At 34.2% G+C, this 21,353-nt stretch overlaps 2 protein-coding genes across 4 annotated transcripts in view; both read right to left on the reverse strand.

The window, feature by feature from the left end:
* Positions 1-3,057: 3,057 nt before the first annotated feature.
* IFRD1 (interferon related developmental regulator 1) overlaps positions 3,058-21,353 on the reverse strand; it is a 41,791-nt gene continuing 23,495 nt past the window's right edge. Inside the window, exons 1-12 of one of the 3 annotated variants that reach the window (XM_074268277.1) lie at positions 21,022-21,327; positions 13,731-13,835; positions 13,482-13,566; positions 12,871-12,995; positions 11,118-11,275; positions 9,287-9,337; positions 9,019-9,197; positions 8,780-8,888; positions 7,381-7,515; positions 5,503-5,631; positions 4,607-4,702; positions 3,058-3,915 (exon numbers count right to left, since the gene is read on the reverse strand). In XM_074268277.1, coding sequence (XP_074124378.1) covers positions 3,826-3,915; positions 4,607-4,702; positions 5,503-5,631; positions 7,381-7,515; positions 8,780-8,888; positions 9,019-9,197; positions 9,287-9,337; positions 11,118-11,275; positions 12,871-12,995; positions 13,482-13,566; positions 13,731-13,835; positions 21,022-21,097 — 1,338 coding nt within the window. In that variant the 5' untranslated portion in view covers positions 21,098-21,327 and the 3' untranslated portion in view covers positions 3,058-3,825. Of the gene's footprint in view, positions 3,916-4,606; positions 4,703-5,502; positions 5,632-7,380; positions 7,516-8,779; positions 8,889-9,018; positions 9,198-9,286; positions 9,338-11,117; positions 11,276-12,870; positions 12,996-13,481; positions 13,567-13,730; positions 13,836-16,294; positions 16,408-21,021; positions 21,328-21,353 lie in introns of those variants that run through there. The other 2 variants (XM_074268278.1, XM_074268280.1) reach the window with 2 other exon arrangements.
* On the reverse strand, positions 21,142-21,300 carry LOC141543291 (uncharacterized). Its single transcript, XM_074268281.1, has one exon. It carries the CDS (start codon positions 21,298-21,300, stop codon positions 21,142-21,144), a length of 159 nt encoding a protein of 52 aa, XP_074124382.1.

The raw sequence follows: 21,353 nt of genomic DNA on the forward strand, positions 1-21,353 counted from the left end.
ACAGATCTAATTCTTCCAGATGACAGCCCATCAAATAAAAGTTGAACAGGTATTATGTTCAACTAAGAAGTCTTTTCTGTAAGCTACACATTCCTCCTTGCCTTAACAACTGTTCTGACATGATTTTGAGAACCTTCACCAGTCTTTGCTTTTCAAGTCAATAAGCAGGTTTTTTTTTTTTTTTTTTTTTTTTTTTTTTTTTTGGTGAGGCAATTGGGTTAAGTGACTTGCCCAGGGTCACATAGCTAGCAAGTGTTAAGTGTCGAAGGTCAAATTTGAACCCAGATTCTCCTGATTCTAGGATCAGTGCTGTATCCAGTATGCCATCTAGCTGCCCTCAATAAGTGTTTGTTAAACACCAAAGTGCCAGCCACTTTGCTAAGTGCATGTATGTTAAATGAAATTGTATCTAAAAAGTTAATAATTTTTTTTAAAAAATGTATCTTATTCTGGTCTGTGACCATCTTCACCATAAAGAAGCAATAGCATAAAGTTTGCAAAGGGGAATATGGAAGTTACAAATTGTCCCAATGATCAAAAGAGGATAATTTACAAATGATATATTGTATTAACCAAAATTCTCATCCTGTTTAACACATGATGAGTCAATGGAAGCCAGCTACATTACTGTAAACATGTTCTGGTCTTCCAATATGCAAATTCCAGACAAATTCTAAATCTCTACAATTCCAGACCAAGACAGCATGAAAAAGGCACTGATATTGAGATGTAACTTTTGAAATTATATTAATAACTTTGAAAGGATTTGGATGTTAATGAACTGGACCCCAAGGTAACAGAGATATGAGTTGGTCCTTTCTCCCTCCCCCTCCTCCAAAAAACCCTAAACAATATTTTAAAAAAACAAAACCTCTTGCTGCCTAATCATCTATCTCCATCAAATAAATCTTTGCTGCCTAGTGCTCCTCACTGCAATCCACAATTATGTGAATACTTTCTACTCTTCTGCTTTCCTTTCCTTTCCCCATCATATTTCATGTCCCTATGCCACAGCCTACCTCTTTATATTGTCTCCCTCTTCATAGACTTTTTGCTCCCATACCATTGGTATTTAATTACAGCATGATTGCCACCCTGGTTCCTGCTGCTAATCATGGGTCTCCCCTTCAAGGACTTGAAGAACCCCTGGCTTTCCTACCATTATTTCAAAATTTATCAAATCAATGTGATACTAAAAAGGGCAAAAGTATTTTGCCCTCAGAATTCACAATCTAAAGATTCTCCAAGGCATTTTCTTACTAAACAGGGTTGCCTGAGAATGAACATAATAGTGTAGTCTGGAGGCAGTTACAGCAAGTCTATTTCCTGGATACTTTGAAGGTCAAGATGGCTTTATTTATTTATTTGGTAGCCTAATATAGTAAACAGAACATCAGACTTGGAAGTCATAAACACCTGGGCCATAGTAATATGACCACAAGGCAAATCACTTATTACACCTCAATAGGCTTGCTTCCTTATTTGCAAAATGGGACAAAATATGCTTGTGGTACTTGCTTCACTGTTTGGAGAAACAAATGAGATGCTTTATAAATAATTATTTCTCCCTCCCAACAAGGGAGTATTTAGTCAACACTCCCAACAAGGAGTATTTAGTCAGTATTCTAGGAAAGCACAGGAAGTTTAGGATTGTTTTGTTTCTGTATATGTGTGATGGAGAGTACCTTTTTAAGCCTGCCCCCTTCAAAGCAGATATCCTCTGATTTTTATTGGCCACCACACTGGGGAATTTGTATGACCTTAGTTGGCTGCTAGTACTCAAGTTCAGTGCTATGCTAAAACAATGTTATTCCCTGGTAGCAAGTACTTCTGGTGAGAAGAGAAGCTGCCTATATCTCCCAACTGGCCAACCTGTCTTTACAAGCACTTGTAGGTTTGGTTTTTTTTTTATTTATCCCTTCCAGATTTCAGGTGAACAAATATTAAGGAGTGCCTATAATTGGTCACTTTGGAAGGTCTATCAGAAAAGTATCAGAAACTAGAGCCAATAGCAATGACAGAATGACTGAACCAGCTTGACTCAGCCCAATAGTGGCTTATCCTTCAAATAGCAAAACCAGCAGAGCAAGGAAGTAATTCATCCATTGCCAATCCCTTGCACCAATGTGACCTTGGTAGGTCTACAGTGGGACTCCAAGGGACCAGCCAAAGGGTAGAAGGCACCTTGTTTGGGGACAGGAGAGTGGAGGAGGGGAAAATTCTTGTCTAACTATTGCTATTGTTTTGTCTTCTCATAAATATCACACAAAATGGAAAATCATCAATAAGCCTCAATTTTTCAGATTTATCCCTAGTTTCTGAGGAAAGGAACAATGTGAAATGTTGATTATCAAATGGCCCAAGGAAATGTTACACAAATATTGATGCCAAGTAAATATCACTTATTACTTGGCAGCCATATCATATTGTTCCCACACATGAAGTTTGCACAAATTCTTTTTTTCAGATTAACTGCTGTATTGGATCTTTCTTCATATTTCGTGTGAATTTAACTTTACCCCTATGAATAAAGTATTAATTATTATATTGGCCCCAATGATCTTTGACCAACTTGCCATCTGTCTTTATCCAAATTATTAATTACCTTGCCAAATTAATTTACATAATTACTAATCTAACATCCTCCCCCTGTTAAAAGAAAGAAATTTGGTGTGGCAAGATTTACCATTTGAGAAGCCATTATATTCTTTTCTACATTGTATTCTCCCAACAATACATTCTAAATTTTTAGTGATTTTTCAAACTTTTAAACATAATGTTTGCTAAACTATTTAAAGGAAGTAGGGCATTAGAAAGTTACTTTGGGTGGGAGAGAAAGTCTACTTGTAAAGGAAGTATAATTTTAAGGAAGTATCTAATCAGTCCTGTTATTTATCAGTTATTGGCTTTTTTAAATATATCTATCATATAAGCACACACATCTACAGATTTTTGGCATTATATAAGACATGAGGATTAAACTTATTTCTTCCAAAATCAATTAGAAGTATTTACCTCAATTAATGAAGTTTCCCATTGTTGAAAAAAAAGAAACACTTAATGAAGAAAAATCTTTATTTTAAAGCAATGAACACATGATCTTACATTGGAGACAAAATCAGTGTTATTGCTTTTAAAGATAAGATTCATAAGTGATATGGCATATAACATTTGATTAATTCCAAGAGCACTATCTAATGCCTTTGTGTAGCTGAAAGTTTGCACATATTGTGCAATAGAATAATTCCTTTTTAAGTCCAGTCTGCTAACTGAACAATTACAATTATCAAGTTCCATTTAAAGGGCAAATATAGAAGCTTTTTAAGAGAATAAAAAACTTTTATAATTGGATCACAATTTTTCTACCTTATGGTAGAAATTTACATATCTTTAAGGGTAAGGATTTGGATTGGTAATAGTCAATTAACATTTCAAGAAACCAGAGACTAAGATATATATTATCTTGTGGAAATTTATATAACATGCCTTTTTCATTCAGGAAATTATCTGAGGTGAGCCAAAAGAATTTTTGCCCTGCTTCATAAATGGATTCTGATCAAACATTATAAAAATTTTATTTAAAAGTTTACTAATTCTATATACAAAGAAGCTTCAATAATTACACTTATTTGGAATACTGTGTTAATAAATGTTATACAGCATTAATAAATGTTATAAGGAATTTAGGCCCCATTACAAAATTTATCTAAGTAATATATGTTCACCCTATCACCCACCCTCATGATAAAAATTGTTAAATACTTTGGAAATTATAGAAAAGATCTTGAATTAGGAAATAAGTAGTTGTTTTTGTATAGAAGAAATCTAGAAGAATTCTCCAACATCTGCTCTCTTGTCACGGCATTTACTTCTAGCTTTTGTTCGAGCTTTAAATGCTGCAGAGTTATATAAATGCTAAAAAGCAAACAAACAAAAGAACAACAAGTCAAATAAAATTTGTATGTGCTTATATAGCTAAGCTTTCTTTATACACTTTTTGGCCTAACATTGAAAAGGACAGTGTGATACAAAAATTAAAACTGACTGTTTGAAACTCCACCCTTTTTCATTTTCCCTTTCAAGTCCAAACAACCCATATACAAAGAATCTAAATATTAAGTAATGGTACTAAGTAAGAACCTAAGAGACTAGGATGAATCCCAGACAGTAGCAGTATATATAGTTCTCAGGAGGAAGACAGAAGAAAGGAGGAGAAAAATCTCAGAGAGAGAAAAGATAATTCCTTTAGGTATAGTCATTCCTAAATGGTTATTTGTGTTGAGGGGAAAGGGCCATTCATAATAAATACTTCTATGTATAATAAATATATATGTGAATATGTATATGTGTGCAAAATTGCACTTGCAAACAAGTCAGGTAGACTGTTACATAAAAGATTTAGTCAGTCAAACCATAATTCAGGAATATGAAAAAATCGCAACCCAACTAAAATAAAACCAAGGTCATGGTATCAGCATCATCATCATAGAAAACATAAATCATTAAACCCGAATCATTGAATTATATAGCTAAACCCTATCTATAGTGCAAATGTTATTTTTAGATCAATTTTTCTTTAATGCTAAATAAGGCTTTAAAAACCTACCCTTTCAAAACGAGAAATTTTCATTGTTTTAAGAGTTGCAGCATCAAGCATCACTGGTGGTCCAAGCTCAAATACATTCCGAAGAAATTCATTTGACTAACAAAAATAAAACAATGAGAGTTTAATGTTTGTCAGTAAATACTACATAACTACCTTAAAGAAAACAGCATAAATACAAATTTCAACCAGTTGCTTTTCATTTCTGTAAATTGTTCCTATCTGTTGCTTTTCATTTCTGTAAATTGTTCCTATATCTCTTCCACTTAAAGAAATGCAACACAGCATAATGAATGCTAGCCCTTAAGTAAAAAAAAAAAAAAAAAAAAAAAGGAGGGGTTCCATTATTGCTCTCCCAACTATTTCATATTTGCTACTCCTGGTGAGTATTTTACCTCTTATTTTGTCTGTAACCTTTTCTCCTAAATAAACCTACCTTTGAGTAAGGGGAAAAAAAAGAAAGAAAAATGGGAATCCAGTTCTGCCTTTGACATATAATAGGCAAGTTACTTAATCTCAGTAATTCCAGTCAATTGTTTAAGACTGTGGAACTGCAAAGAACATAATGACCTACACTGATATTGGAAGTTTTCTTTACCAATAAAATCAGTGATAGCAGTCCCATACTTAGGTCTTAAATTTATATCACAGAAGCTAATTTGTTGGCCTTGTATTTCTAACTTAGGAAATTATGGAAGAAGACCAAAATAAAGATATTTCCAGATGTCCAGTATTTTTAAAAGTTTTGCCAGAAAAATCTATTGATGTCTAAAATACTATATAAAAAAGCATTCATTCACACTCCCCAAATACAAAAGTTAAACTAAATAAACAACTATACAAACTTATTCAAAATTAAAAAAAAAAAAAAAAAAAGCAATACAATAGTAGCAACTTACCTGCAGATGATACTGCATTCCTGTTCCCAGAATCTCCTTAAAAGTGTCATAAGTTTGTTTTTTGACCCAGCAATCAATATACATACGTTCAGGTCCAAATTTAACAGTTTCAGTTGGAAAATCACGCTCCTATATTTTTTTAAAAAAGGATATTTCTTTAGGTAACTAAATATCTAACCACATAAATATTATTTGTCCTTTGTTCTTGAAGAGGACCATGACATCAGAAAAGTGATGCCAACATATGTGCAAGTGAGTTGGATTTAAATAAGGGTGGGCAATCACTAGTCTCACTTCTCCTTCAGAGTCATCTGTGTCCAGTGGTAAAATACAAATCAGTATGATGGGGATTGACTCCAGATACAGTGGAAAACCTTGGCTTTTTTAAGCTAAGGTCTTTAACAGGTCTTTGATTGAGGCAACTAAGGCTAGATAAAAATTGAGGCAAAAAAATGGCCTCTTTTATACCTATATTTAAATAAATGCATTGCTATACAATTATGCAAAACATAATTTGGTTTTCTATTCATGATATCTGAAACATAAATACAATTTTAAATGGTCCCATCTATAAAATGAAAGAACTTAAAATTAAGATAATCTCCAAGGTCCTTTCAAACTATGACTATTTAGGCCTTCATAAGTTAAGTGACATCTATTAAGTGGAAGAGCCAAAACTTGAAAGCCAGAAAAGATCACCAAATTTTCCCACTGAATTTGGGAGTTACACAATCCTAATGCAAATCCCTCTGGGCATCAAGTTTGCTACTCAGTAAAATGAAAAAAACAAAACAAAACAAAATCTAAACATGATATTTATAGTCTCAGCAACTTGATCTAAAATTCTATGACTCCAAAATTAATATTTTTTTATTCTTTCTAAAAAGATACTATGTATAACAAGGACACTAGAAGCAGCTAGATAACTTCCTATATTATCCTGTATGACATATTTCCAAATTTTTACAGGCAGGGGAATAACAAACTAGTAATATTTATTACTGTACTCTATCTCTAGTCCCTCTCATTTTAAACCTTAAAGTAAGGTTATAAGAATCACAGAATTTTATAACTCCAAGGTCCCTTGAGAGATAAACTAATCCATTTTTTGCTAAATTATGGTATTCTAAATCCACATATATTCATAAAAGAAACTATTATCATGGGATTAGTTTAAGATCAAAACAATGAAAAATTACAGTAAAATATAAAATGGGCATGGGTGGAACAATTAAGAAATATTTATTAAGGATCTATCTGCCAAACATAAAAGACATTAAATTATAAGTGTGCAAAGCAGATGACTATGTCAACCCCAAAACATGAAATGAATGACATAAAAGGAATTTTTTTTTAGTGGGGAGAGAAAGGTATGTGGCACAAATAATAACAAAGATTAATCTACAACTTCTAAAGTAAAAACTAATCTAATGTCATATAGCTCAAAGTCTACAGGAGTAGTACAACTAGCCTTGTCAAACAGCTTAATCTCAAGAAAGAGAATAAGGTTGAGAGAAGCTATAAATTGTAATCCCAATTCTACCACTAAATAGCTATACGACTGATCTCAGCAAGCCATTATTATCTCTCTATACCTTTATTAACTTATCTATAAATCTGAGATTATGTTGATTTTTCCTGCCTCGGTATTTCTGGTTGAAAAACAGATAAGAGAATATATAAAACTGCTTTGAAATATTTAAAGTGGTAATGTTTAATTTACTGTGACTTAAAAGCACTTTAAGAAATCTCATTTTTTACTACAGTGCATCACATTGGACTCTGTACAGAGTATACAGTAATCAGGTGATTTTTCTTAACAGTAATAATAAAAATAGCTCTAGATTCACATAACCTAGGCAAAGAATTTAAGATTACCTCCACAGCCCTCAGAACATCTCTGAAGACAGATCGCTGCTTCCTTTTGTCAACTTTGGCTCTGTGTTTATTTCCATCTGTAGCCAAAGCTCTGAGCTTCTGAGTCAAAGAGTCCATGTCTTCATAATAAAAATCCTAGTGAAAAAAACAAAACTAGTTTTTCCTGGTCATATTTCTAACCTTTTTCTGGAAATTGCATTGTAAAGAGGTTTTTCAATTTGGAAACAGAAAGTACCTTCTTCCTCACTGCTATCCAGCCATCCTTATACTTTAAATGAGACTTTAAATAACATATGTACATTACATACATAAGCAAGCTGACAGGTAAACACCAAATGCAAAAGACCATTTATTTGCCAAATATTTTCTCAAATGAATAAAGTAGTTACCTTTCCTCTTCTAAATTCATTCATCTAAACCAATTCAACCTGTCTCTGTTTTCTAAGATTGTACATAACACTGGGAACTTGCCCAGTAGGATCTTAAGAGTTGGAGAAAAGAGGCATTCTTAGTGAATGAGGGGGAATGTTTAATAAAAAAAAAAAAAAAAAAAAAAAAAAAAAAACTTTTATACAAAAGCAACAACAAAAATCTCTCACAATAATACAACTGGTTCTAATTTCAGAAGTTCTTGATCATAAAGGAAAACTTGCAACTTGTGCAAATAAATAAACGTTCTTGGAATTTGTAACAACATAATGTGATTAAAAGTGCTGGAGTCAACATCAGTAAGATTTTGAGTTGTGCTCAGAAACTAGGAACTAGGTGGCATAGGGGATTAAGAGAGCCAGGCCTGCAGTCATCTTCCTGAGTTCAATTCTGATGTCAAACAATTCCTAGTTACATGACCCTGGCAAGTCACTTAATCTTGTTTGCCTCAGTTTTTTCATCTGTAAAATGAGATGAAGAATGAAATGGCAAACCACTGCTGTATTTCTGCTGAGAAAACTCCAAAATGGGATCAACAAAGAGATGAACATGCTTAATAAATGAATGCACAACAGATATGGTATGATCTGAGAAAAAAACATCACTTAACTTCTTTGAGTCTGTTTACGTAGCTACAACATGGAACATCCTCATTTGACCTACCTCATAGGATTAAGTGAATCAAAAAAGATAATATGTGCAAAAGCATTTTGTAAATCATAAAAATACTATGTAATTGTATGTTAACATTATTATTACTCTTTTGACTGATATTTTTAGGCATTCATACCAACCAAATATCTAAAACTACCATTTTTTCCCCTTGAGATATAACAATTTCTTCAAATAAATATTAATGTATTTCTCTAAATCCAAACAATTGGTCAAAGGGAAAAAAAAAAAAAAAGCAAGTGCCACTATACCATAAATACAAATGTAATTTACTACTAGACACCTCTAAAATACTTACATTATCAGTTTCTCTTGCAAGTTCAAAAAGAAGAGCTAAAGTTTCACCAGCAGCAATTCTCATGTTAACATCATCACAAGAAAGCAGGCTTGGAAGTTTGTGTAAATGCCTAGAAAACAGAGTTAGTTGTTGTTAGACTACCTGCAAGAAATTTTTAAAATGAAATTTACACCTAAGTATGCTATCAGAAAATAGACAGTGCTTTCTGGAAATAAAACAGACAAAAATTAAATACTTACATCTCAATCTTTTTCTTCACTTCATTGATTGGGCAGATAGTCAATAACAATGTCCACACTAAAAGAGAGCTGATATGAAGCACTGCATTAGGGGTGCTGCAGATGCCATTAGTGTCTTTCTCTTTGTGATATGACTTGGTGAAGATATTTTCCAAACATTCCATAGTTGAATATAACTCCTAATTTACAAGAAGATAAATTAAGATGACTAATTTAAACTTTATTATACTCGATATATAATAAAACATATTTTAAATTTTATACTTACAGTAATGTCATCTGTGGCAATAAAACAGCAAACTCCAAAGCAAGTTGCACACTAAACACAGAAGAGAAGGGAGGTAATTTAATGCTTACTATTTTATTTCAATTTAATTGAAGGCTTTCTAATTAAATTGTAATTATTTAAGTTCATGGAAAAATTGTTTAAATATGTATTTCTGAAGTCCCCAAAAGCAGTGCTGTAGAAAAGCACTGGTACAGGAGTTAACATACTTGGGTACTAATTCTGGCTGTTAGAATTTGATTGTGGACTTGGATAAATCCATGATCCTACTTTTCATTAAATAGTCTCACAAATATAACTCATATAAAGAATATAATTGTAATATAAACTGAAGCCATCAATTCTCTTCCCCCAATCAAGAAACACCATTATTTCCATTACCTCCTCTCCCTAATCATATCAAATGAAATCTTACACAATTTATTTAAAAATATGTCATGAAATGCTGACAAAGCAAAAAGGAAAAAATTTAAAAGAAACTGCTCTTTCAGCACCTATATTCTGCTATATATATATATTTCTTTATAGTCCATATAATTACAGTCTCATGCTAAAACAAGTTTAGAAATCTTTTATCTGTATAAACAAAAACAAAAAAAAAAAAAAATGACATTTTTCTACCAAGATCACTAAAGTCAATCTACTTATCTTCAGTGAATGAAACAGAATTTTTTAAATACCCAAGGACAGATTTTTAAAAATGAACTCATTCATAGTAAACTGCTGATCTCTGGGAAATTTACTCTTTGATCTTTTGTCCTTCTTATTCCTCAGGACCAGACTTTTCATGGGTCAGGTTGAGATTCTTTCCCCCTTATAATGACATATCCTAATTATATAGTACTAAGTTATTTGCAATTACTGCTACAATATAACAAGAAATTCTTTTTCCTATGAAGAACCTTACTTCTAAGATAAAATTGATTATATACAATTTAAAACACTGAGTTTGAAAAACATCCCAAATACTAATTAGTTACCAAGTCAGAGAATCATATATTTAGAAATGAAACAGACCTGAAAGGCCATCCAGTCCAACAGATGAGGAAAGTGAGGCTGAGATAAGTTAGATGACACATAAATTGGTGTCACACAACTAATAATCATTTGAGACACAACTGAACCTTGAGTCTTCATTTCTAATCCTTATACCATAAAAATTATAATTTTAGCACTTAAGATTTTTTTGAGTCAGAAAAAGCACTTTGAAAACATCTCTGAAAAACATCTGAAGAGGAAGAGAGCACTTAGCCAAACTGCTTCTATCAGAAAAGAGTAGACTGAGCTAGATAAATCAACAAATGGAGAAATTATGGCACAGATTAAGTTGTAGCCCTTGTGAGGTGTTCCTGATTCTCAGTCCCATTGGAAAAAATAAGAAATTGCAACTTATTCCTGCTACATGCCTAGGTGAGTAGCCAGGTGTTTAGTTTTGTTTTTTGTTTTTGTTTTTTTTAAACTACTTGCTTAACTTATCTTAAATTATTCAAAGCACATGGAACTAAGACTTCCAACAAGCTTCCTTGGTAACATATTCTATTATTTAATAATACAACATAGTTTTACTTTAAGAAATCTGCTAAATACTATTCAAGAAAAAAAAGAAAAAAAACTTAAAAAATAAGAGGCAAGAGAACAATTGTTAATGTTAAATGCCATTCCCTTAAACTAAAGTAAAAAAAAAAAATCAATAACGACTACTAAGAAGAAACAAAGATGGTTATCAGAGAAGTACATTAAAATACATGTGCCATTTATGCCTGGATTCCTCAGAGGAATACTTAAACTGGGAACATTGACTCATAATACTTACAGCCTGTCTAGCCTGGATACTAGCTGTTCCATCACATATTATTTTCTTTAGAATAGGTCCAAGAGTCTTTAAAACCTCTTCACTTTCAATTCCAGGCCCCAATTGTACACAAAGAATACATGCCAGTCCTGCAGCTGCACGCTGTTCATCGCTTTTTCCTGGAAAGGAAAGAAAAGTAAAAATATAACTGACTATGCAAGGGCCACAAATAAATTAACCTTGATTTAGAAGAGATTACCATTTTTGTAAGACTGTAAAGTATTAAAAGTCATCTGACTTTACAATGCCTATTCATCCCAATCTCCTTACAAGTGTTGTAAAGATAACTAGAGCAAGTAATTTTTATAATCTTTTGTAACTTTTTAAGTTGAAAAATGCTTACAATTTAATTATGCAAAGTAAATAAAAATGTAAGCAGCTAGGTGGCAGAGTGGACAGTGAATATCTCAGGTTAGGAGTCAGAAAGAGTTATCTTCCTGGTTCAAATCTGGTCTCAGACACTTACTAGCTAATGTAATCCTGGGCAAGTCACTAAACCCAGTTTTTGTCTTAGTTTACTCATCCATAAAATAAGCCGGAGAAGGAAACAGCAAACTATTTCAGTATCTTTGCTAAGAAAACCCTAAATGAGATCACAGTCAGATAAGACAAACTGAACAACAAAAAAGATTTAATAACTGCTTGTTGATGTTTTCCAAAGCACTTCAGATTATTTCTATTATTGTTTAACCTAAACTATACCTTTAAACAGAGCTTTGGTATCTGCAAAATACATATTTATTTATATTATTTTTTTCTTTCTTAGTTCCATTCCATTTCCCACTCTATTCTCCAAGTATGCCTGAAAAGTCTTCTGTCACTAGCCATTGCTCCTACATAAATGGAGATATATTGGGATTGCTACATAAGCTAAAGGGGAAAGAAAGAGATAGGGAGGGCTTCCCTTTAGAATAAAAGGGGAAATACCTGGGCTAGCAGTCTGAACAGAGTTCTTTTTAAAATTTTCATTGATAGTCAAGAATTTTTATTTGTACAATTGCAAATGACAAAAAAAAAATTTTTTATATGAGTAGTAACTAAGAGAATTATGGAGACTAAAGATTTCTACACATTCAAGTGAAATTAAAACAATACTAGACTGATAGTACTTTAACAGAGAACATACATGCTAAATATAAGTAATGGATTCTAAAAGATTTTACCTATAGTTCTGTAATTCACACATCCATAATAAATGCAAAATAGTTATAAGTACATTAGTTATGATCAATTCTTTTAAAAAAGGAGTGGGAGCAATAACTAGGGGGCACAGTGATTAAAGCACTAGCCCTGGAGTCAGTAGAACCTGAGTTTAAATCTGACCTCAGACACTTAACTTAGCTGTGTGATCCTAAGCAAATCACTTAACCCTAACTGCCTTGCCAAAAAAAAAAAAAAAAAAAAAAAAAAAAAATTAAGTAGGAGTTCAGGAATTTCTTCAACCAAAGGCCTACCTACCCATAGTAACCCAATTAGCTACCAAACAGTTAAAAGATGGTATCAAATCCCCCTAAATAAACTGACTGAAAAATGCTGTACTATCTCTAATTGCCTCAGTACAAAAATTATCAGGAACTAAGGAAAAAAACTTACCACAACCAATGGCAGTCATCCCAAAGTAAGGCCACCCAGAATTGTTATGGCCATTACAATACTATTCTAAGGAAAGTGCAAAACATGATTGTTTATAACTGTTAATACTTTTTAAAATTACCTTTTTTTAGGCAACGTTCAATGCTATCTGTTAATGTTATTCTTCTCTCCAGAATAAATTCATAAAGAATTTTAGAAGCCATGGCATTTTTAATCCCTTCAAGAGCAGCCTGCCTTGTCTTCGCACTGTAGAAAATAAAATATTTGGATATAATAAAGCTAAGATACTTTTAGACTGACATTTGTTAGCTCATTTTTTAACTCTAGGACACTCTACATTTCAAATGTTTTCCAATATATCTAAAAATACTAACATGGTTCTTATTTAATTAAATAGATTTGTTTCTCCATTTTCTTCTTTTATTACATTACCAAGTAAAAGAACAAAAATAAGATATTTTTGCAATTTCTACTTAAAAATTAATTTTCATTATATCAAATAACATTTCACTAATTTTTTAAAATGTAAACATTTATTAATTACATGTGAATAATGCTTTTAAAATTACTTATTTGGATCCATTTATCTAAATTAAAATAATTAATTCCATATTCTGAGTTTGGAATCCAAAGGAAAAAGAAAAAAATCAAAACATAGCAAAAAATAACCTACATAAAATGTTAAGTAATTAAGATGTCCCATATGAATTTTTTTTTCAAAATGCTGCTTACCTCTTGTCAAATGTTAGGTCAATTAATCCCTTCAGTTTGTATTCTAAATCTTCCTGAGTTCCTTCTTCGTCAAGGACTTCTGGCCCTAATGAAATACAAGCCAAGAAATACTAATTTTAATAGAAAGAAGGAAGAGGGCAATTGCTTATCTCAGTTTCTAAAAAAAATTTTCCATCATTATAAAATTATATTTTAAAACATTCTTTTATCTGAAGCAACATTTACTCATAATTGCAAAAAGAAGCATACCATCCTCAGCAAAGCTAGCAGGATCACTGAAACCACTGCAATGGCTCATAGTTTCAATTGATGCATCTTCATCACTAAAAGGCTGCACATTTCGATGTTGGCCACCTAAGAGGGAAGGAGAAAAAGTTAAGATGCTTTGACAATACGTATACTTGATTTTCATGAGGATTCTAAAATGCAAAGATGACCCATTTTAAGCATTTTGATTTCTATTTCTTACACATGACCATGACCTATATCAGCATTACTTCTGTATGTAATCTTTCTTCCTAATAAGATCATAATATAAATCCATGACCTAAGAAGACTTCTAATGCTTAGCATAGTTATGCACATAGTAACTCCTTAATCTCATCTGGGAAACATAGTATAATGAAAAAAGCCAGACTTGGAGCCAGGGGACTTAAGTCAGTCTGTTGACCAATAAGCATTTATGAAATATCTATTAACTGCCAGGTACTAAGCTAAGTGAGTTAGATCTAAGTTTGAATTTCAAATCTTTTGTATCATTAAAGTCTATGTGACCTTGAGAAAATAATTTTCTGGGTCTCAGTTTCCTAACCTACAAAAGGAGGGAGCTGGACTCAAAGATTTCCAATTCCTTCCAGCTAAGTTCTATCATTTTAACACCAAAAGTCCAAGTTTATAAAATTGAGGGAAGGGAAGAATCACTCATAATGAAAATGGACTCACTACTTTACTATTACTACTAAAATCCCAAATTCTTTTTTTTTTTTTTTTTGAGGCTGGAGTTAAGTGACTTGCCCAGGGTCACACAGCTAGGAAGTGTTAAGTGTCTGAGACCAGATTTGAACTCGGGTCCTCCTGAATTCAAGGCTGGTGATCTATCCACTGCGCCACTAGCTGCCCCTAAAACCCCATATTCTTAGACCAATCATTGCTGACCAACATTCATTAAAGATGGGATGATTATATTTATATGCATGGTATTTAAAGAAAAATAGGTTTTCTTGGTTCTAAAATACTAAATATTTTCATATTAAAGCCTACTTTTAGAAGTATAATGCTTCAAACACTAACCAAATGATATCATTTGCAAAATAATTTAACTAGTTATTATTATTAATTTATACTTAATGTGATTTTATTGGCTTAAGTACAAAACAGATTTTGCACCTCCTCTGAAACTTGAGTCTCAGTTGCTCAAAATACAGGAAACAGAGGGACAAAATGATAATGCACATAGCCAAAGTTAGTATTTGCCAGAAGGACTTGAACCCAGTTCTCCTAACTACAAAGTCAGTACCTCTTACCAATGAAGCAATGCTGCCTCTCCTTTTTTAGGATTAAAAAATATTAACTATAGCTGACAGTGGTGGTAATGGGGAATCATCTAAAATACTAGAGTCTAATTTTAGTTAAGATGTGTGTTTGTGTAAGTATATGTATCTTAATAGAATATTGTGTGATTGCCCACTATTCTTCTATTCAAGAAAGAATGTCTTTCACAGGAACCTTCAAATCTGGGTTTACTGTGTTATCTTAATGCCTTAGCAGTTCTTAGTATTTTAGGAAAACAAAGTTGCACAATGTTCCCAAGAATATAAATAATTATTGATTTTTAAGCTTTTTGTTTTCTCATTAAGAAGGAAAGGAGTAAGTGCTATGACAAGAGATAGTCTTTACATGAAGTAGCAGGGCACTCTTCTTTTAAGTACTTTAAGGTACTTCCTAAAAGTTCCAGCAGTTTAGAGCCTAATGGGATTGCAAAAGTATGGAAGATATAATTATCTAATAACTTAATCCATTACTTCATTTTCTAGGTGAAAAACCTAAAGCCCAGGAATAAAGTGATTTGCTTATGATCACAAAGGCAGAAGTTGGAACTAGAAAGCAGGTCTCATGATTTCTTGTTCAATTTTTTCCCCCAGTACAACAGATTTCATTCTTTTAAATATTAATGAGATGCAATAAGGTATATGGACTCAAAGAGTCAGTAAGAGAAGGGCTGGGTTCAAGTTCTATCTCTGACAAATATGTTATGTGATCCTGTACAAATCCTGTACTATATTACAAAATTGAAGTTTTGAGGCTTCATTTGAGCATTCTCCAACTGTTTTCACTAGAGCATGATTGATCATCATCAGTAAGCACAGTATCAGACTTTGTGATAGGTTTACAATTCTATATTTAACTATTTGTAATTAGCTTCTACAGTGTAATCTTACATAGATGGATAGCCTTTAAGTGCTACACTGTTATCCACAAAATAGTAAAAGATCCTGAATAATAAAGAAATGGAAACAAAGTAATTGCCCATTGCTTGGAAAATTAATAAACAAATATAACAAATGGCCTAAGAAATTATGAATGTGATGGAACTTATTCGGCTACAAGAAACAAATACTTAATATAGTTCAAGCATGGAAAAAATTTTCACAAACTGATACAAAGTGAAATAAGCAAAGTCAAGAGAACAATATATGCAATAACAGTACGCAATAAATATAAGTGGAAAGAACAACCCACAAAATAACCAAAAATAAATGTTGCAAAATTACAAACAAGAAGCTTGGCTACAAAGAAGAGATATGAGAAGATACCTCCCCTCACTTCTTTGCAGAGGTGGGTCCACAGGGGTGAAATACTGCATGTGTTGTCAGATTTTTTTCCCTGTTCTTCATCTTTTTATTTTAATTCTTTGTTATATGGGATGGCTCTCTGGAAGGGGAAGGGGGACACGAGGAAAATTTAGGCAGATATAAAAACAGAAGATATTAGTTAAAATTTATCTTTAAAATTTACTATATGTTATCTACATTGCTGAGGCTACACAAATGAAATCGTAAGAGTTACAGATCTAACCTATAAATTATCTTCCCATTTGTTGTCTCCTTCTATAAGGGTTATTTTAATCCTGAATTGATACCTACCAGAACCAAAAAATTTCACTACATGAATTTTATCACTTTCACTGTAGTAAAATGATAACACTAACAATTCAATACATATCTCTAAAGGAAATATTTAAAGTGTTCCTTTCATTTCAAAATTTCCCCATTTGTGCTACTCTTTAAGTTAATATATTTGTAGAAGAAAGAGTACTGGATTTGGAAGCTAGACCTCAACTCAAAACCTACCTTCAACATTTACTAAATACACAACAAATATCCCTTCTACCACCTGAGTTTTAGGGGAATGATACCCCTACAATCTGGAAAATGCATGTAAAACTTTTTGACCCTCCCCCTTCATACCAAAGGAGAAGTCTAAATACTTGCTTTTATGGAGCATTTACAGTATGTTATTGTAAAATCTGGCTTAAGAATCTGGTCATAGGCTTTTTGGCACCTGCAGCTACTGCAAAATTCTCAAAAAATTTCCATTTCTTATGCTGACTCACAATATATCAAAACAGTGATGAGGAAGTCAAGATGTGGAAAAGATAACTAATCTTTCTGAGACTCAATCACCTTTGCAATCTATACTTCAGAGGATTATTATGAGATGTTGCTAGATTTAAAGCACTTTGTAAAATCTTAAAGCCTCACATAAATACAAGTTTTTATCTTTAGCATTTTTCAATTATGGAAAAAACAGAACTAAAATTATGCCTGTCCTTTTTTGTCCCCATGGCTATCCCCTAAAAGATCCCACCCAAACACATATTTAGCATGCATTCAATGGATAGTCCTGGATTGGAGAGTTTAGAACAGACTAAGTTAGGTCTCAATCCTCAAATTTAAATTTAAGGAATTTGATCAACATCAGATTTGTGGTGCTGAATTATGGGATTTTAAAGTTGGAAGGGATTTTAAGAACAACCACCACCACAAGCATTTATCTGTCATTTTATCCTCACAGCATTGAGAGGCAGATGTTATTATCCTCATTTTACAAATGAAGAAATTAAGACAAAAGAGGTTAAATGATTTGTCCAGTATTGTATTTGACCTCAGGACTTCCTGACTCTAGATAATAACACTTTGTAAACTTGTGTCATCTAGATGCCTCTCAAAATTAATTAGATCAACAATGATTCAAAAATACCAAGGCATTATTAACATGCCAATGTGTTGGAGGGAGCTCCTCCTTTGGAACCCACCAGTGTCCAATTTCCTAATGGTTCATTTTCCCCCACTGCTGATTTTTCTCTCACTTGCTGCCTCCCTCTCAGAGTTCTAGGGTCACAGGCACAGGTCAAATTCTCTAGGGGGATATATTCCCCTTCTCCAAGGGCAACTGCACCAGATGGGAGCAGATGACTTCTGTGTCAAGTAAACAAGCATTTATATGTGCCTCTATTCTCTGTACTGTCCTAAAGTACTGGGGATACAAAGAAAAGCAAATCACAGTCCTGTTCCCAAGGAGCTCACAGTCTAATAAGGGAGGCAACATATAAACAAGTGTGTACCAACATGCTATACACACAATAAATTGGAGATAATCTCAGAGGGAAACCACTAATATTAAGGAGGACTACAAAATGCTTCTCACAGACTTTGGCTAAGACTTAAAGGAAGCCAGGAGGTTGGGAAAGTTAAAAGCATGGGAGACAGTCAATGAAAATTTGAGGAGCATACTGCAAGGAAGACATTATCACTGAATTGAGTAGATAGACAGAAGTTCTAAAAATATTGGAAAGGTAGGAAGGGGCCAGTTTACAAAGGATTCTAAAACCAAAGGAATTTATATTTGATAGAAGAGGTGATAGGAAGCTATTGAAGTTTATTGAATAAAAAGATAGAGTGGCATGGTCAGATCTGCACTTCAGTAAGATCAAGTCAAAAACTAAGTGGAGGATACTTTGAAGTGGGGGCAGAGGAGGCAGAGAAACCATTCAGCATGATACTAAAATAGTCCAAGAGAAGTAATGAAGCTTTGGATTCAGAGTGGAGCAATGTAAGAGGAAAAAGAGGCATAATTAAGAAATATTACAAAGGCAGAATTGCTAGAACTTGGTAACTAATTAGATATATGTATGGGTAGCAAAAGAGGAGCCCGGTTGTAAATCAAATGACTAACAGAATAGCAGTATCGTTGATATTTACAAGGAAGGTAGAAAGAGGGGAGGGTTTAACAGAAATGATAATGAGTTCAGTTTTGGCCATGTTGAATTTAAAAGTTCTACAAAATATTAAGTTTGAGATTCCCAAATTGGTAGTGGGAGGTAAGACTGAAAGCAGGCTAGTGATTAGGATTGGAGAAGAGATCTAAGAATCATCTGCATAGAAGTCATCATTAAATCCATGGGACTATATCAAGAAACAGCAATTATTTCAGGGCACACCAGCCAAGCTGAGACCCTGAAGCTCTTCCTAGCACCATGGATGCACTCCCAATTTGCTCCCTTCATAACAGTAACTTCTTTAGCTTGTGGTCTAAAGGCCTTTCTCCACATTTAAACAAAAAGTTGTTTATACTATGTGAAGAAAAAAAACAAAAGTTTTAAAATACAGGAGTAGGTTTTGACAAATACAACTTAAAATCCCATTCCATTCACTAGTAGAAAAGGAAACTATGTTACTGTTTATAGAAGTTGAAAAAGAGTTACATAGTATGTTTCTAATACAAGGAGGATATTAGTATCAACATTACTCATGCTCCACTATTATGTCAGCTAACCACAATTTCTGAAAATATAACAAGGTATATTAGAACATAGAAAACAAAAGGAACAGAGTTAAAAGAAACCTTAGAAAAGTTTGTCCTTAATGGAAATAAAGCCCAGAAAGGCTGAAGCAAATTATTTCAGATTATTACAGTTATTTTAAGTCAAAAAGTAGTACTGTATTCAAGGCTGGTCCTCTTATCGACTAGTCCACATTGACTATGTTGGAACCAAATAATCACGCATTTTATAAAGATTCAAAGTTAAGAGGCAGAGAAAAATAGATAAACTATTGTTTTAAAAAGCATTTGGTAGACCACAGCAACACCAAGAGATGTTCCAATAAGTTGTATAAGCTTTAAGCAGGGAGTAATTCCATCAGTAAATTCTAGTAGTAAATCCCCCAAGTACTTTTCCTATAATACTAAATTCAGTCATCCTCTAAACTAAAATAGAATCTATTCTACATGAAACAAGGCAAATCATTCTGAAGTTCAATTATCAGTGGTGTTAATCAGAACTTTCCAAAACATTTGCATTATTTTTTTACAGGCTCATGCTTGATGGATGTTATGAGAAACAAACTTAATCAACTAATAATACCTGAAGAGCTAATGACGTGTTTGGCATCATTCCCAACAGGATATGAGTTTAGCTCAGCCAAGAACAGTGACAATATCAGTAATTCAACTACAAGCTAAGAAATAATGAATAAAGCAAAGAGCCTCCAAACCATTTAACCAAGAGGAATAAAAGAATATATATATCAGTTCCAAGTAAGAAAACTAAGAGTTTGTTTTTTCGTTTTTCTCATCCTCATCCTTTTGTTTTTAGAATGCCTTCCTTAAGTGACTATTTTAGGTGAACTATGTCTAGAACTGCAGTCATCCCTCAGGGAGAGGGAACAGGAGTACTGAGATCAGAGATAAGGGGATGGGGACTGGGGGCGGTAATCTGAGTCTGGGGAGGCATGTCCTGAGAAGGACAAGTGGCTGTTAATGCAAAGGCTAAAGAAGAGAGAAACCTAGCTTGCTATTTCGGCGTCTGGTTAGAAGTCCTGCTTCCAAGGCCAGCCCTGGAGGTGGGAGGTGAAATAGAAGAGAGGTCACCAACACCGGAGAAGCAGACCCAGATCCCTGCAGTATCCCTGCTGTCAAGCCCGGTTCCGGCTGACGCAGGAGCCGGCCGGCCTTACGCACGAGGGAGACAGGAGACAAGAGGGAAGGGCCAGAAGCAATCGGGAATCCCGATCCTGGGAAGGATGGTGCCAGGCCCGCGGGCGGGTGACATTCCCCGGAGACTCCATTTTGGAAAGGGGGTTTTGAAGAGAGGGGGCGGGAGTGTCCGAGAGGTCCAGCAACTACAGATAAAATTGTCCGAGATTCTTTTGCGTCCTGTCACTCTGATCCCAGGAAATCTCACTTCCTCCCCAGTCTCCCGCTTCCCGGTCAGGTTCAGGAACCCAGCACACTATCCCTGGCAGCCCGCCCCTAAGTCCCTAGGAGCCCCACGGCCTCCGCCATTATACGCGAGGGGACAGCGGTGCACGGACTGACTGAAAGGCATGCCGGGGGTGGTAGTCCTCCTGTCCTCCACAGGGGTAACCCCGAAACTGGATGCCACGGCGAAGTACTACAGCTCCCATAATGCCCGAGCCTGGGGACGACGCGTGGACCAGGCCGAGCGCGACGAGGATGCCGGTGGTAGGACGGCCCTCACCTGCTGCTGCCGCCGCTGCTGCTCCTGCGCCGCCGCCGCCGCGGTGGGGAATGTTCCGCTTCTTATTCTTCGGCATCGTGGGACGCCCGGGGCCGCCTGGAGTTGAAAGCACAGCGAGGATCAGCCGATGGAGCTGCAGTTTTTACTTGTGCGTCTGTGCGGCGGCTGGCTAAGAGATAAATCTTCAGCTAACAACAAAGGCGAGAAACGACGAGGGGAAGAGTGGGCGATGGCGGCAGCAGAAATCCCCGTGAAGAGCTGTGAGCGAAATCGATACATGTTTCTCTCTAGCGCGGGAGCTAAGGCGGGGCGGTCGGGGGCCACAACGCCTT

The sequence above is a fragment of the Sminthopsis crassicaudata genome, chromosome 5 (assembly GCF_048593235.1).
Source record: "Sminthopsis crassicaudata isolate SCR6 chromosome 5, ASM4859323v1, whole genome shotgun sequence".
Lineage (NCBI taxonomy): Eukaryota > Metazoa > Chordata > Mammalia > Dasyuromorphia > Dasyuridae > Sminthopsis > Sminthopsis crassicaudata.

Bases quoted from the DNA above. Each gene is read 5' to 3' on its own strand.
- LOC141543291 (XM_074268281.1), bottom strand. From the start codon at position 21,300: ATGTATCGATTTCGCTCACAGCTCTTCACGGGGATTTCTGCTGCCGCC.